This window comes from Uranotaenia lowii, chromosome 2 (assembly GCF_029784155.1).
Source record: "Uranotaenia lowii strain MFRU-FL chromosome 2, ASM2978415v1, whole genome shotgun sequence".
NCBI classification, from domain to species: domain Eukaryota; kingdom Metazoa; phylum Arthropoda; class Insecta; order Diptera; family Culicidae; genus Uranotaenia; species Uranotaenia lowii.
The window spans coordinates 269,437,212-269,454,960 of record NC_073692.1 but is presented as its reverse complement, the minus strand read 5'-3'; the positions used below and the strand labels follow the sequence as shown (position 1 = coordinate 269,454,960).

Below are 17,749 nucleotides of genomic sequence, written 5' to 3'. Positions count from 1 at the left end.
CATGAGAAAGATCATATTGCATCAGCCAGCCACTATAGCTAGGGATCCAGCAGAGATGATCGCTCATGCTGTAAAATGGGAATGGAAGATTTATGATTTTATTGCCGGTGGTACTAGTTTTTCTATGGAAACGTGTTGAAATCGAAACCGCCACAGGATCGTTTCCCTCGGATAAAGTAGAACATATTTCTACGGACTTTTATGATTTGTAATAAGCTTAGGAAAATCAAAAAATCCTTCTTGAACTTTTGTGAGCAAAGTGGATTCGATTTATAGAAACTTTATGCTAATCACACAATCTATGCTTGATACTCAGTCATGTATACAAATGTTCTTTTTATACTTGCTTCTGTATCCCAAACTATCACTGAAATCCATATTGAAAACTTATTCCAGATCATAATTTCAATGTTCTATATACCATTGCCTTCAGCAAAGTGTGATGGCAGTCTTGTTTTACGAAAGGAAAAGTTTATAACGAGTGTATTCGAAAAAATGCAACACTTTGTTTTGGAAGTTCATGAAATTTTTAGTAAAGCTTCTTACTAGTGTATTGTTAACATGTGTAATTTTTTGTTACGTTCTTTCAAGTGGTTTTTGAGATATTGTTCAATACATTGACTACATTTTTTGGCAGGGTCGCGAAAAATTTAGGAACGTGCTAGTGGGAGACCCAAAAACAGCTGGAAATCAACTATTCGACCAAAGTTCATATGATAAATCGTTCATGATGTCCTAACGGATCTAATGGTGCGCTAATTCATACCAAATTTCAATATTCATGAAGTGATAGATAAATGATTCCATGAAGGTAGAGAATGCGAGCGCAAACCATAAATTTCGATTAGGGAAGTTACCAAAAAGTTAAACATAATACGGCGGTCAAATCGTGCGCAAAATATTGGAACTGCTAGCGGGCAGATGCTTTAAGAAACTACGTCAAACGAACTCTTTAGCGGGCACCTGGCAGGTTTCTAACCAAAAACTTTTCGATGACAAGTTTCGCCTGGATGTTCCGGAGATAAAAAAAAAGGAAAAATATGATGTCTAGCGGTTGAAGTGGCTGAAGATCTGTGAAAGCTGCAAATCATTCAGTCTAACATAACTGTTGACACAATGAATCGCTAAATATACAAAGAAGGCTACCTCCAAATTCGACCTTTTTCTCTGAATAACACTTCCATAGGTCCTGCAAAGTTGATTCTCTATTTTGGTTGGATCTTTTTTTTTGTTTCGATTATACTCGTTTTACCATTGTTATGGCATTCGCGACTTTATTAACGTTGCAGTTGGCGGATCGTTATTGAAAAACCATCCGGTACAACTGTGTTCGATGTTTACTCTTGGGCTCGAACTCGCGGACATCGGTTCAGGAGACAGCAGACTTGCCAACTGAGCTATATCACAAGCCCGTTGGTTGGATCTGGAAAGGTGCAATTACTCGAAAACATTGATGGAGTGATAACAAGTCAAATATGTTGTTTTTGTGCTAAATTTGCCATAACTTCGATCAAATTAAAGATTTTGTGTAGCCAAACCAAGCTTCAGAAAACAGAAAAGATAATCACAAGTAGCCTTGATTTGGAAAAAGAGTATTTCATAGTATAGCGTATGTGCACGCCATGGCATTTTAAAAAACCACTTGACAGAACGTCTCAAAAATTTGCACATGTAAACATTCTGCTACTAGGCAGCTTCACTGAAAATTTTATCAATCTCACTCCATGCATTCAAAAGTTATTCACGAAACTAAGTGTTGCATTTTTTTCGAATACACTTTTTACTAAAAATAAAGAATTTTGCTTTGAAGGTAGCTCAAATATATTTTCTTCCAGATGAAATTGAAAACAAGTGGACATAAATTGCTCCCCTAGGGTAGATTCGAAGCAAAAATAAGGCTGCCGAAAAATAATTTATGTTTTCGACAAAATAAATTCTCGAATTCTCTGATTTTTGGTTAAAATTCTGTAACAAACTTCTGTAATATTTAATAAAATTTCGTAAGGGTAATCTGTAAAGCTATCTAACACTCAATGTAAATGGGGCCTGGAAATACATTTTAATGCAGTTCTTCTCATTATAGGCACCTGTCTGTGGGAATGGATAAATACTCGAACTCCTTAACCTTTCGAAACTGATGCGATTATTCATGTTGTCAGTTTGAAAATGGTAACATTAAATCTGATAATAATTTGATATTATCATTCATAAATCAAATTCTCGATTTCGGAAGAATATCTTGAAAAATCGGATCGATATGCTGAATTTGACACCCTATCCATATTTATTCCAACGAAATACGGAAAAACATGATAAACCCCTTAATGCATGACTTTTTTCAAATGAAAAGTTAGTGAAATAATATAATTTTAACTCGAATTTCACAACTGAGCAGGTTTGAAGCCATTATTTGGAGGCTTATGAGAGTTAAGGCCCATCAAAGTTGAAAAATATTTTCTTAAATTGTTGATTTATTGCGATGCGATTTTTGCAAATTTCTTCCAAACGCTGTTAATTAGGTGCAAAAAGATGTTTGTGATTGATTGGGATCTAAACATTTGTTTTTTTTTTTTTTTTTTATTAGAGACGTTTTTTAAACATTTGTTAGAATTTCAAATTTTAAGAAATAACAGCTATTTACAACAACATTTTTTTTTTTCAAAAAATTAATAAATTTGATTTTTGCAATTTTTTGCATTCTTTCATCGTTATCAGACATTAAAAAAACCATGGGCAAAATTCTGTTAACATCGAATATATTTTTTGTGAATACATAACCCAAAAAATTTCATGTGTTTCCGAGATATTTAGATTTTAACTAGTGTTTTTTTAAATCAACACTATGCATTAAAGGGTTGAATAAAAATTATGAACACTTTTTCTTAATATGTTCCTTATTTCGTTTCTACCCTAGTCATAAGATGGAATATCGATTTTTGAGTAAATGACCTGCCAAGCTTATGTCTTTACCCCATAGACAAAAGTAAAAACATAACGATAGGCAAAATGAGGAATAGGAACAAATTGTGCAGAATAAGGCGAACTGATTTTTTTTCATGTTATTTTATTGTTAATAGATTGCCCGTTTCCCGACCATTTTAGCGTTTCCAGTAATAGGTAAATTGAAACTGAAGATTTTAACACTCTACTACATTAGACTGAGTCGATTTGGGGTCATTTTTGAATTTCTCAAACCCTGGGCTTTTAAAAGCTACGTTTTAGTTCAAAACTCATCCATGATTTTTTTGATTTCCATGATTCGAAATCGAAAACGTTCACTGAAGAAGGTAGTAAGTTGCTATCGAAATACTGGTATATGAACTTTTCATTTACCGAGGTTGAATTAAAAGGAATCTTTCGATTGCTTTGATTCAATAAATTAAATTGACACCACTGCTTGTGCCCCGTCATTTCTTCTAAACCAAATGTCCCATTTGATGCATTTTGAAAATACAGAATATTAAATTTATATCTCAAATTTTTTTCTAGATACTTATTAAGAATTTCTTAACCAGTTACGGTCTTGGATGGCAAAACTCCTCAGATCGGCTTGTCCAGTAAATGAGAGTACAATTTTATTCGTCTGCTCCCCCAAGCTGTGCGAGGAGAGATAAATCACATTGCAATCAAGTGTGAGATTGTCAACACATAAGAGTGAGTTAGAGCATCCCCATCCGTTGATGAAATGAATTCCCTTCTCCGGAAAAATCCATTGCGCATTGTGTTGAGAAGAAATCTGAGAGCTAACACAGTTTTTTCTTGGTACGTTTACGAGAACGTACGAACCAGAGGTGCCAGAGGTGTCCAGATTTTTCAGAATTTGTCCTGATTTTTGAAAGGCCGTCCCGATGTTTCAAAAACTCTCGAATTGTCCTCATGTTTGAAATAAACTGTTCGATATAAACTGCAAGCCAGCAAGCAAGTTACTGTTAATGTTATTTCGCCTTCATTTATGCAATCTAAGAAAAGCTGTATTTTATTTCCACAAATCTTCTGATATCTTGAAAAATATTGTTTTTTTTTTCTCTTCACGGTATCAGGATTTTTTGACCAAACGACCTGGCACCTCTGCTTTCAACGCCACCTTTGACAGCTATTTTTGCAAGAAAAAAAATCAATAGCAAACAGCAGTGGACATTTTAGCCACTAGTACAAATTTATCTTAAAAAGTATAAATTTTTTCATCTTTTTTTTGGTAAAGATTCTGTCCGCACAGAAGACAGAATTAAAAGATTTGGTTAAGATTAGTTCAGATTTCATCTTTTGAAATAACAAATCATAGAAAAAGACAGAATTCGATTTGTGTGAAATTCAATTATGAGATATAATGAGAAATAATAACACAGTTGTAAGTGGTTTCTGGATTTTCAAACACTTTTTAACAAATTAATTCATTTTGATTATTTAAAAATTGAGAGAATGTGGCAACGCTGAGAGCAGGGAAGGAATTGTTGTGATTTTTGTACATTGTGTGGTGGGAGTCTAAATAATTTTTTTCTCCATTTATACTGAGGTGTATGACTGAAAAACTAGGGTGCTCTTGGCTGAAATTCTCTTTCTCCCATTCAGATGCGAAAGCTCTCACAATTGCCGTCCGAGTCACTTACACAGCTTGTGTAAACTCGGATAACGAGTGAAGCAAGATCAGCGGAAGAGGATTACACTCGGAAGCCGAACTGAAAACATTGTTGTTTTCTCCCAACTCTTTGTTGTTCGGGAGGAGCCGACCAACCATGATTACAGCAATATACATTTGAAGACTGAAATGAAATATTGACATGTCCAATTGAAATTGGTATAAGATGTTTTTTTTATTTATTTTGTTTCTTTAAATTAATTGAATTTCAGCATTTCAAGCCTGATGATGAACTCTCAGTTACTAAATACAGCTATGACTAAGGTACCTTTATGTAAAGGTAAAAATAACTTGAATTTAGTTTTCTGAAAAAAGTATTTCTAAGTTGATTGATTTTGAAAGTTTAGTTAACAAATTTCTACAAATTTTCCCTGAATGGCAAAGAAATCTTCAACATACAAGAGCACACAAAAAAACCTAATTAACTTCACAGTAAATTCCTTGTAAGCATTGCGTGAACTCCGGGTACAATATTAATACAAACGAGTAGTAAATACCAATTTCAAATCTTAACATGCAAACGAGTTCAATGAAAAATCTTCCTTTCCCTACCAGCAGATTAAGTGAACGAACGAAAAAAAAAAAACAAACCCAAAGTTTTCCACCCACATCCCAAACGTTGTCCGGCAGCAAATCGACAAAGAGGCATCAAACAAAACATTGGCAAATGCCAATAGCTTAAAAGTGTGTGTTGTGTGTGATAAGGCAAAACAGCCTTAATCGAATCGAAACGTGAAGTTGCCAGTGAGTGTTGCGCAGAATGGAACAATGAAATATTTGTGATTTCTTATCTGCATACGTTTTTACCTACATGTGGTGCGCGCCCTCTAAAAGTGAGCGCCGCCCCGTTCAGTGTTACTATTAAGTTTATCGACTTTTGTTTTGGATGAAAAGTTTCCGTTTGTACAAACAACATGCTGCAAGCAGCCGATACTTCGTTTGCCTCAACGGAATCGTCCAGAAGGCGGTCAACGTTTTACGTTCCGCTGACCTCGGACCATTCCTGCCAACATCATGAGGACGATGCTGGTGCGCCTCAGGAGGTGATTAGTTCTACGCCTGGGCGACCCACCGACGAGTACCAGAAGCGATCCCTCGAGCGGATCTACAATCCGGATCTTAGTGCCTGCAGCTTCGAGTGGAGTCTGGACGATTCGCTCAATTCGTCCAACAACATGCTCGTGAGCAGCGAACGTGAGAATAAGCTCAAACGATATGGCATTGTTTTAAATGCTAGCGTCAACATCGATGACGATGAAACCACGTGCCATCAGAAGCAAAGCAATACCTCGACGCCGATCCGGCTGATGAAGTCCCGGAGTCGGAACAACATCCTCAACCTGCCAGAAAAACCCTCGCTCCTGGTGCCTTCGCCGGCCAAGGAAAAGTCCAAGACGCTACCGCAGAACATGTCTCCAGCCAACACTTTCCCACCGAAAAGTTCCTTCCTGCTCAAATCGACGCCGAAGATTTCACTTAACTACTCCTCGGATGCTGGCGGGGGAGGAGGAACAGGAGCCCTCAACAGTTCAGCGCATTCCACCGATCTCAACTGTTCGCCACATTCGGCACTGAGTCCGAAAAAGTCGCTCAGCTTTATTCGACGAACGCACTCGACAAAACTGTCCCGAAGCAACTCTTTGCTCAAAAGTTTGACCTCCAAATGCGTGGACCAGAGTATCGATTGTCTGAACATGCGGAAGATCACGGTCAAGGAGCTGGACTTTGCCCGGCTGGAGAAATTTGTGCGGGCCGGCGAAAAGGCCGAGGAAATGGCCCGGGATTTCCTGGTCAGCGGCAAGGACGACAAGGAAGAGGAAAGCGCCGTCCATTCCGGTGAGTGATTTTTGCAACCTTAGCTTTTTTTGTTTTCCTTTTTTCGTTATCAACCAGGTGGTGTCACCCTGATTGGCAGCTTATCGCTAGTGTTCGTTTTATGCTACTTGCACATGCTACAAACAGTTTCGCTTCCAAAATGATTATTCGAAGAAAAAAAACAACAATTCAATTTTTGGTTAAAAAAAAACTGATGTTCAGCCTACAATGATCAGCTCACTTTTTGATTCATCCCACGAAGTTGAATCGGTAATAACGCTTATGTCACGCATCGCATCGAAAGTCGGTGGAAACCGACACAGTCGAAAGTTAAAAACCGAAAAACACAAAAAAATGATCATAACCACAACCTAAACACACTTTGCGTTTCATCCTATTTTTTCGTCGATTTTTTCTCTAGGGGGAGCGGTCAAAAATAAAGAAAGAAAGAAAACCGCAGCCGAAAGACACACTTTATTCTTCTTCCTTCCGGGAGAAACGATTGTATAGGGAGGTATCAACGTGAGACGCTACCTACTTAATACTTCCGTTTTTCCGTTCTTTCTTTTGCTCACCGATTGGGGAACAAATAAATGGCTCGACAATAGTCATCTTTAGGTCGCCAGAGATCTTACAATTTTTTTACCTTTGTTAATTCGTTCGTTTTACTGGTATAGTTTTCACTTTTCCTGTGGGGATGTAAAGCATAAGATGCAGCGGCTATTCATAGCCCGGAACTGAGCCGGCAGCTTCCTGTTGATTGCATTGAGTTGATGATGATGCTCATCGAATGCTTGCAGATCTAATTATGGTGATTTTCCGACTCTGTTTGTAAATATGTAAGGATTCCAATAAAATTCATGAGCCATGGTCATGCATTTCAATGAAATCCTTTTAGATTTACCATCATAGTCAAAACACGTACACAAGTAATTCAATGTTCCATAACACACACTAGCTTTTATAAACATATCAAGCTTTTTCAAGGGTGCTTATAGCAATCTACACAGCTGAAATTTAAGTTCTTAACGATACTCACAGTTCTCATAATGAAGCTGGGAAAGAGCTATTCGAATTGATGAAACATAACTTGGGTTTCTTTTTTTGAATTTTTCATTTTTATCATTTCCTTTTCTGTGCGAATCTGAGAATTCTAGCTTCTTAAAATTGTCTTTACTTAGTCTGTTACCCTTTCCTTAGCTCTACTTATTCGGAGATTTGGAATGCAGAATGAAAATTTCTCAAACCCTGGGGTCTCAGAGGTTTGTTTTTGTCCAAAACTCATCCATGAATTTTTGCAGAATTTTCAAGTAACATGAGAAAATTTAATATTTTGTTCTGAAAAAATCAACATCTAAATGATGTTTCTTCTGTGAAACCGAGGCTGCAAATGGTTTCGGTGCCAATTTATAGATTCTTTAAAAAAAATTCCGCTGAACTCCTTTTTCGATGACCGTAACTTCGTATCTTATTAGACAAAAAAGTTATAAGCATTTGATTTAAAAATAAATGACCATGAAACTATCATTATTACGATTTTAGATTTTTTTTATAGAATTTAGATTTAGATTTAGATGATTTTATAGAACCTGAGAGTAAAATTCTAATGATATGCTAGAATAAATATTCGCAGCAAACGTTATCAGAGCTTTAAGTAATAAACTGAGGTTTGAATGCTTTTAATAATTGCTTAGACCAAAAAACTGCTGTTCTCACGATTTTTTTTATTATTGAGCAAGGAAAAGCCCCAACAGTTGGTCTCTCTTCCAGCACCTACTCCCGAAGTAATAATACCTCGTTACATTTATTGATCATATTTGTTTGTTGCGTTTTTCATATATCCTTTAGAGCGTTGTTCTTCATCTCGCTGAAGTATTCAGAGGACTTCTTCATTTTCTCTGTATTTACTCTTCTGAGCATCGAGTTTCCTCTCGAACTCGTAGGAAATCTGTGATTCAGCTACTTAATTTGTTGATTGTGGTGGAAAACTGGGTTGTGTAGCTTGTGGTGTACTTGAATAACGCTTTGGAGTTCCCTTAGTGCAGCTATTGGTAATACAGATAGTGGAGCATCGTGGAAAAGATTGTAGTTCCAGAAATGTCTGGGCCGTTTATTAACAGCTTTTAGGCATCGGTTCTTCATTGTTTGGAGCGGTTTGATATCTTTCTTCCTAGCTGCGCCCCGGATCGAGACTATGGATTGTACAAATGTATGATACAGGCACGCTAGTTTTTTGGTCGTACAAACCTGGAAAATTTCCACATTATAATGTGAATAGCTCTAAGATCTTTTCTAAGATAGTCTATGTGCAAGTCCCATCTTAGACGTTCATCGAAGTTTAGACCCAGGTATCTAAAAGTTTTGACTTGCTCTATGATAGTCGTATCAACTAGTTGCAGACTAAAGTTGATAGGAAGCCGATGAGTTGAACTAAAAATCACATACTTGGTCTTATCCAGGTTCAGTGAAAGAAGGTCTTTTGTCAAAATATTATTTCAATTCTATCAAATCATTTGACATCTGGGAAATAATAGTCCTGACCAGGCTTCCGAAAAGTACTGGCGAACGACAGTATTCTACGGAAGTCGCACATGCTCCTCGGTGAAAGCTTCCCGAATATTTCTTCCCCGACAGTTTTAAAAGGAGCGGTCGTGCGATGTACAGCGAGGCCTCGTTTTACCCCATGCGAGAGTTTGTTCGCGGGTATGAAAATTTTTTAAGCTTCGTGACAGTTTTGGGAATATCTTCGTGACAGTTTTCAATGCGTTGAATTTCGCATGACAGTACTACTTACTCCGTCCGACTGTAGCCGAGATTCGCTCGGGCCGAGTTAATTTCGAACGAACGAATTTTCCTTTTGCTTGAAGCTACTGCGGGTGGTGATCACCCTCCCCAATCACCCTCCCCTTCCCTTTCGCCTAACCTGCGCCGGCACCACACATCGCGTTACGCGCCGATCGTATGCTGCAGTTCTGTGCGAATAGATGACTCGTTCGATCTATTCGAAACCGAGCAGCAGCGCATACGATCGGGCATGGGTACGGTATGGGCATGACAGTCACCCGTGACAGTCCTGCAAAAACTGTCACGGCCTGCAGCCGACAGTTAGATGAAATTATTTTCGAAACATGAGGCATGAAGGGATGAAAACCGAACTGTCGGTTGGGTTCGCTACAGCTTAAAGCACAACACTTTCGGCAACGCATGCTTTGACCAGATTGTTCAGATACAGCCTGGGTTCTCGCACGTGTGCGATGTAGCCGAAGCATTACGATTCGTTACCGACGGTACAGCAGCGAACCGAGTGGTAAGGAAAACCGAGACAGTTTGTTTGGCAAGAAAAAGGCTGTCATAGCAAAGCTGTACTTTTCGGAAGCCTGGTCCTGACGTCATTATTTTCGTAGGCACAATTTTCCCGTATGTTTGGATAACGTGCCGTCATTAAGTCTACCCCTATTCTGATACCTTGTTATTGTAGTTTTGTGCAAATCTTTCACATATACAACGAAGAGGAGAGGCCCTAAGTTGCTACCCTGAGGGACTCCAACAGGCAGGTCTCCAAGGTCACTAGAAACCTGATTTATCTGGACATACTGCTTCCTGTTGGCTAGGTAGCTGGCAAGAAGAATGTTCGCATTACCCCTTATTCCATGGGCATCCAATTTTTGGAAAAGTATCGCGTGGTCAATCGCCTCGTAAGCTTTCTTGAGGTCTAAGAATAACACTCCCATGAACTTTCGATTATCAAGAGCATTGTGTATGGCATCTGCCAGTTCAGTTGCTGCTGTTTGAGTACTTGATCCTTAGCGAAAACCGTACTGATAGCTGTACAGTATACAATGGTGCTTCAGGAATTGTGAGACCAGATCTGCCATTAGCTGCTCCAGGATTTTACTTAATACCGATAGTATGGAGATGGGGTGATAATTGCAGCAATCCGTCCTTTTCCCGCGGGGCTAAAATTACATGGTCGGCTTTGATAAATTGTACTGGAATCCCATCTGGACGGATATTCTGAAAACATGTACAAATCAGCTTGTAACAGAAAAATATGTACAAGTTACTAATTCCAGTAGCTGGTACAAATTTGAACTTTGGCGTCTTAAACGCAAAAGATATAGGCTTTACATAAAGTTCTGTAGGTCAAATAGCCCTTCAACGTGGAATCAGTACACAATCACAAGAAAATATAATTAAAGCTCCTTAAAAAAGATTATAAGTGAGTATATTCAAAAGAAAATTGATCACAACAACTATGGAAAATTTTGAAAAATTTGATGAATTCACAGAATAAATCCCCGGAAGTCGTTACATTTGACTCAGTCGAAGAAACCTCGTCTTACGTTATTGCTAGTAAATTTAACGAATATTTCATTGAAAGCGTCTCTCAAATCCACCAGAGTATCGAGTCTGTCAGTGAGCCTGATGAACTTTATGTTCGGATTAACTGAAAATTAGAAATTTTTCGAACTGTAAGTAACATTGAACTGAAATTGATTTGTTTTCTACTAGAAAGATCAGCTGGAATTGATAATGTAACTGCACAAATTATCCAGAATTGTTTTCATGTCATTGCCCAACCATTGCTGTAACTTATAAATGAATCATTGGAAACTGGACATGTGCCGCAGATTTGGAAATTTGGATATTTAGAAGATTGCTGGAACGACTAAATCCGAAGAGCTTCGTTCAATCAACATGTTGCAAACACTTGAAAAAAAATTAGAACTTGTAGTTAAAGAACAGTTGATTAAATTGTTTAATTGACTCATTGTACTCATACCAGAACAATCAGGATATCAAGAAAAACATTCGTGTGAAACTGCGTTGAATCTTGTCTCAGCAAAATGGAAACATAATATTGAGAAGAAAGAACCAGTTTTGGCTGTATTTTTGGATTTGAAACATACCTTTGAAACAATATCTAGACCGTTGTAATTGGAAACGTTGAAACAATTTGGAATTTGATTCAATTGATCAAGTGATTTAACAGTTACCTATGAAGCCGAGCTCAAAAAACATCTTTTAATAATTGTATTTCGAGTCTATCGGGTAGTTCTCTTGGTGTACCTAAAGGAAGTGTGCTTGGGCCCATTTAGTTTACAATGTACATTAGAGTGCCCCAAATGGTTCACAGAAAGGGGTCGCTCAACGAGCCTAAAATTTGTAAGAGATTTTGAGACATTTTGTTTGGGAGAAACATGAAAAACCAGGTTTTCGTCAATAACTTTGGTTACCTTCGCCCGATTTCTTTTAAACACGACTTTTCTCAAAGACTAAACTATGACAAATATTTCATCCGAAGACTGCATTTGGTTAGAGTTAAGATAAAAAAGTTATTAGGCTTCAAAAAAGGGCTAACTTTTTTAAGGGTGGTGTTCATCTCTGTTATTGAGGCGTCAATATGTTCGACCACCCGAATCATTAACATTGATGAAAACCACCCTTAAAAAAGGTAGCCCATTTTGGAAGCCTGATTTTGAAATGTAGTCGATATACTTCCTCTCGGTTTTTGTTGGACGCTCTGCAATGGTTATCTATCAAACAAAGCCAGCCGCTTTGGCGTAGTGGTTAGAGTTCAAGTCATCTACGCTAAAGTTCATGAGATCGAATCCCGGTCATGGCATACATAGTACACTTTCTGTGGTCTGGTGGTTTTAGCATTTGTTAGATGCTAGCCATCATAACTTCGAAAAATGTACACATAAAGTTAAGGATAAAAGATCTCTTCAAAGAAACATAAAGTTTCACTGAGATCCTATGTGTGTGTGATCGTTTTCAAATATTTAACAATGATGTTCCTTTATGAAATACTTCATAACCATGTGCCATCGTATGTAAGTAATCGTATAGGACATGATGTCCATGGATACAATACTAGAAATGGCTCGGAAGTGAGAACACCTACTTTTTTTTTATTAGCGCAACTCTAAATTCAGATAGATAATAAGGGATGATTGTATGTAACATCTGACAATTTTTTTAAAAGATTGTCAGTAAGAAGACAAGTCATTGTTTTCGTCCGATGATGATGATGAGATTTGCTTTTCTTTTTGATTTTTGGCCTTCTGCCTTCAGTAGAGTTGAGTAAAAGATAAAGAGAAAGTCTATATATGATTGAGCCACGCCCGCGAATATAAAATTAAATTGTCATTGAATTTTTTTTTATTAAATGTGCATTGCATGCACAAAACAGATTTCAGCCCGTTTTTATTTAAATACTGATTCTGAAAAATTATTACCTAAATTATCTTAAATATAACTCAACCAGCTCAAACCCTTTGTAGGGGAATGAGGTGGGACCACCATCATCATCATTATCAACATCATGTATTTTGGCATTGAAAAGCAATCAATTCAACTGACATCAATGCTGGTGCCCTGCTACGAGGTATTGCATTACTGCATTGCTAGCAATACCTCACCCAGCACAAGCAGCGGTTCCATTTCAATTTTTGTTTATGTTTAAAGAAAATCTGGACAAAAGATTTTTGTAAATTGAAAAGGTTGACGAATTTCCAGTTACTCAAGCAAAACTTGAAAATACTATTTTTAACTTTCAACAGCTGATTTCATTTTTTTTTTCGTTTATGATCTTCATCTAAATTACAGTTTAAAATAAAGACCTTTAAATGAAAACTATAATACCCTCATCCCAGTAGAAATTTACATTTGAAATCTGAATGCTTTTTCTGAATGATGACTGCTTTTTCTGCTAATTAGAATTGCACAGCAAAAATTATTTCCTGTTAAATTACGCAAATGTCCTGTAACAAAAGGAGCAGGACATTTACCGCAATTTTACAGGTCGAAAATATTATGATTACGTGACATTTAATTTTTAGTGTATAAGTTTTTTATAGGACATTTGCTGTAATATTAAATGAATCTTCGTTAACTTTCAAGGAAAACAATTTAAAATTTCAGGTTTTGTTAATTACAGATGATTTATTTTAAAGATTGCAGTTTTCAGTGACACGTAATTGTCAAAAATTTTTCTGTGTGTTTTCGAATCTTGAATGCAAAATTTTAATCAGAAACCCCAATTTCAAATGTTATTTTTTTCGGGTTTTGAATTTTTATTTCGCTTGTAAATATCAAATCCAACTTACGAATTGGAACTCTAAGTTAAATTCTCGAATTGTTTGTTTTTTTTATAGCATCTGGTTTTGAATTTTGAATTTGAGCCTCTTGGAGTGGGGGAGTGTGGTTGGCCGCTTTACGAAAAAAACCAGCTCATTTCACAATTCACTAGACTTATGACGAATCGTTTGAATTTAAATTAAAACTGTCCATTTGGCCCTTTTTGTTTCCTTATAACATGTGTGAGGAAAATGATAACAGAAATAATCTCAATTGAGATTAGGTGGTTGGCGTTTTAAAACATGTGATAACTTAGCTGATCAATGATTCCGGCACCCTCGAATGGCGCTCAAGTAGATTAACGTTCTCTTCATGACGTCAGGTGCCAGTCGAATTGTCGCCAGAAAAATTCGCTCGAAGAGTTTGGGTGTGTCATTGAACCAGCTCCAAGTCCCAATCATATTTGCACAACTATCAATCGAACCATTTTTTTTCTCTCTCGTCGACTTTCATCGGGCCTCCTTTTTTGGCTTCAGGTCATCGTCGTCGTCGTAAACTTTATTGGCACTTTCAGAGTTGTGCTGCTGCTCCGGGACATATAAATCCTTTATTATCGAGGAAAAGGTGTTCCGACTGTTTGAATGAATGGAAAAAAATCAACAATCTACTGGTGAAAATGAAAAAAAAAACACACACACACATCCGATTTCGGGGGGGCAGTTCGATGAGCTTCGTGCATCCAACCATGGGCTAAGTATGTTTGCACTTTCGGACTACACAACACGTTTGAACGTTTGAACATCTCCAAGCGATGAGCTGCCGGTCGAGTGCTTTCGAGTGGAAAATTGCTTTTGTCGTTTTGTTTTGAATTCTCAGGTTCATCAACAGCACACGGGAGTTGTTGTTTGTTGTTGTGGCGGTGCGCGAAGAGCTTCGATGTGATGTTTTTGTCACGCGACTAGCATTTTTCCACGATTCGTCGGAAAAATACAACTAATTAATCCCCCGAACGCCGACGTTTTTGGATGATTAGTTTAAGTTTCAACCTTAAAACATCTACGATTCAGTTGTGTGAAGTGCGTTATCATTTTAAAGATTGTTGAGTTGAAACAAAAATCGTGGGTCACGTTTAAAGACCTTCTCCAAAGCAAAGCAAATTCAGGGTGAACTTTTTCCTATTTGGTATTCTGTCTCCGTGGTTGAATGAGTCCAAATTTTATTCCACCGAGCGTTTTTTCCCTCACACTCATTCGTTCACTACCAATGTATGACGTTATGCTTTTAGCGGAAGCAGGTGGTGTTCTTTTTTATGCTTTCAAATGCCGGTGTCACTTTTTCCGGTTCATGCCACACAGTCGTTCCCAGTTAGCTAGTGAGTTTTTTCCCTTCTTTCTCTCATTTTTTGTCCCGGTGAGGCGTTGATTTCATTCTGCTCTACGTTGCGCTACTCAACTGGATGGAGGTGACATGGCGTGTGACTACGCTATTGGTAGAAAGACGACAACGTCACGATTTTATTTTATCACTGGTTTCGATTAGAGTGATTTTCAATTAATCCCCCGGGCTGAGTCACAGTCGAACTGCCCTAACTAAGTTTATTGCGGCCGGCACTTGACTTTGAAAAGTAGCTTCAAGTGGTTTGATTCGTAGGCATTATTTTTTTCTATGGAAAGTGATTAATTTGTATAAAAATCATCTAAAATCATTTTATTGCATTGAACCAAACTTTTGGTAAACTGTACCCCAACTTAAATTTTACTAAGTTTTGAAATACTGTGAATTTTTTTTCGAATTCCAAAGACTGTCTGATAAACGGCTGAGTGCCTACAGTCATGAAGTAAGGCATAGATCAATATTTGCAAAGTTGTCCAGCACAATAAACAAACCTCAGGGACTTTCAAAAACTTTTGAAGATAAAGGTATTCAGGATGATTCATTATTGACATGGACGTTATCACTGTATCATCATTATGAAATGTTTGAAGATGATTTTGATTTTGAGAATTTGAGATTTCATTGACATAAATAATTTTTTTTTTGACTGATTTTTTTTTCATTTCAAGTCAAATTAGTTCTCGAATTTCTATAGAAATATAATTATGAATTCCGTGTTGTTTTTTTCCAATATAAAATATGATTCAGATTGATAAATAAAAACATTGAAATAACACTAGTTTACAAAATTTAAAAAAAATCGTGAACTTGATTGACTGACCAATATTTTTAATATAAAATCGGACGCTGAATCCGAAAATGAAATTCAAAAAAATCTCAGTAGAACCGTTTTTGAGTTATGCTCCAAATATGAAATTTTGGAAAAATAAAAAAAGTTCTTGTACTTCGATGCAAATATCTCAGACGGCATAACAGTAATTTGAAATCCCTCTTTTGCGTATTGAAGGTGAATAAATTTTCTATCGATTATCTGAACATTATTTTTGCGTAAGATCAACAGTATTGTTGATATTAGTGACTTTATGATAGAAAAAATTATAAAAAACGCATTTTTTTAGAGAAAATTTTGTTTCAGCGAAAGTTTTAGACTCGATGGTAACATTTAAAAAATTTGATTTTCCTCTGCGCTTGAATTTCAATTTAAAACAAAGATTTCAAGTGGTTATTTATCAAAATCGGTTGAAAGTTGAAGAAGCTATGGCTACTTTACCATAACAGTATTTTTTGTAGTTTTTAATAATTGAACGAACCGCAGTACACTTATCATAGTATAGGAAGAATGAAACATGATAAATCTCACTCGCTTCAAGTCAAAATTATTTATTAGCTTACCGAAAGGTCACATGCCAAATTTCAGGAAGATCTGACCATAGGGAGGGGTTGCTTGAGTCCCAAACGTGAATAAAATTTTAAGGTATTTTGCCCGGGAGGAACGATAAATACTGGTTTTTCATCAATAACTTTTTTCATCACTAGCTGATTGTTTTTTATGGTTGATTATCTTAAAGCCTAAGTTGAGACAAATATTTCACCCGAAGACTGCAACACGATTGGACTTTCGTGTATAAGGTAGTTTCTGGTATCTTCATACATTTATTTATTTTCGTAGTATTCCGTCTCACGACATAACTTGACGAACATAATTCCTAAAACTCATACAATAATTAATAAAACACCACGTGCAAACATTGCGAAAGAGTAGATAAACTAATCGAAAATCAAAATTCTGACTAATATTTCACAATATATTTTATAACTTTGTCTCCGAATTTAATTTGGTGGTTTATAAAAATTCAAAGATAGACATTAAAACGATTTTCTTTTCATCGTCGATTTATTGGTACACTGATGGATATAAGTTTGCGACACTTTAAGCGTTCTGTTTAAATTCTCGTTGTTCAACAGATTCTCTCATTTTTATGGAAGAAGAGTTCAGTATAGAAAATTTCTTGCCCTTAGATAAAAAACTTTTCCCAGAATCTAAAATATGCAAATATTACAAACTATTAAGAGTTACTGTAAATTGAAATAAATGCGACGAGTTAGCGTGTGTCAAATAATTTTGCCGATCAGTGTATGCGCTTAAGATACATTTCAGCGTAATGTAACGATTTTTTGACAGGTTTTTTGGCATAAATTGTCAATTTTCCAGCCTACGAATTCTTAAAGATTATTTAAGTCCTTATCCTTATCATTTTTTTCCGACTTGAGGTTAATAAGTTATTTAATTTTTTTAAACACATCATACTGTACTAGTCCAGTGGTCGGCAACCTTTTAAGTCGGAAGAACAAAAAATTCTAATTTTCAAAATTTCATAGTTTGAAAGAGTTAATGTGGCTTAAGTGGTTAATGTTTTTAAAACAAAAAAAAAACAAAATATATGAATGATCAGTGAACATGAGTTTCGCAAAAACAATGTTGAAACCATCAGAGTTTTTTTTTCTAATTCCAGGATATATCTTCGAAATTTGTTTTTGATTACCAATAAGTTCATAGATTCTCCTCTAGATCGCAAACTCTTCTAACATTGTTCGATTTTATATCAATTTTAATGCGTTGGCAAATATCGTTTAAAGAAAATTAAAAGTCCATATCAAGCTTAAATGAATACTTTGGGTGATGTTAAAGTGAATGATTTAAACATATTAACATAAGAAGAATATTTATAACTTCTTCGGCAAAGAAAAGCTTTTAAAATAACATAGTAAAGAGAAAAAAATTACTTAAAATTATCAAGGTTTTCGTGACCCTTCCCCAGT

General features: G+C 36.3%; 1 protein-coding gene across 3 annotated transcripts in view; it reads left to right on the top strand.

Moving 5' to 3' along the window:
* LOC129744161 (ras GTPase-activating protein raskol) overlaps window positions 1–17,749 on the top strand; it is an 82,670-nt gene that overhangs the window by 16,588 nt on the left and 48,333 nt on the right. For 2 of the 3 annotated variants that reach the window (XR_008736838.1, XM_055736571.1), the window contains exon 2: window positions 5,192–6,472. Coding sequence is in view for 2 of the 3 variants with exons in the window: in XM_055736571.1 (XP_055592546.1) it covers window positions 5,551–6,472 (922 nt within the window). In the remaining variant the exon portion in view is untranslated. The remainder of the gene's footprint in view (window positions 1–5,191; window positions 6,473–17,749) is intronic. The other variant, XM_055736572.1, reaches the window with a different exon arrangement.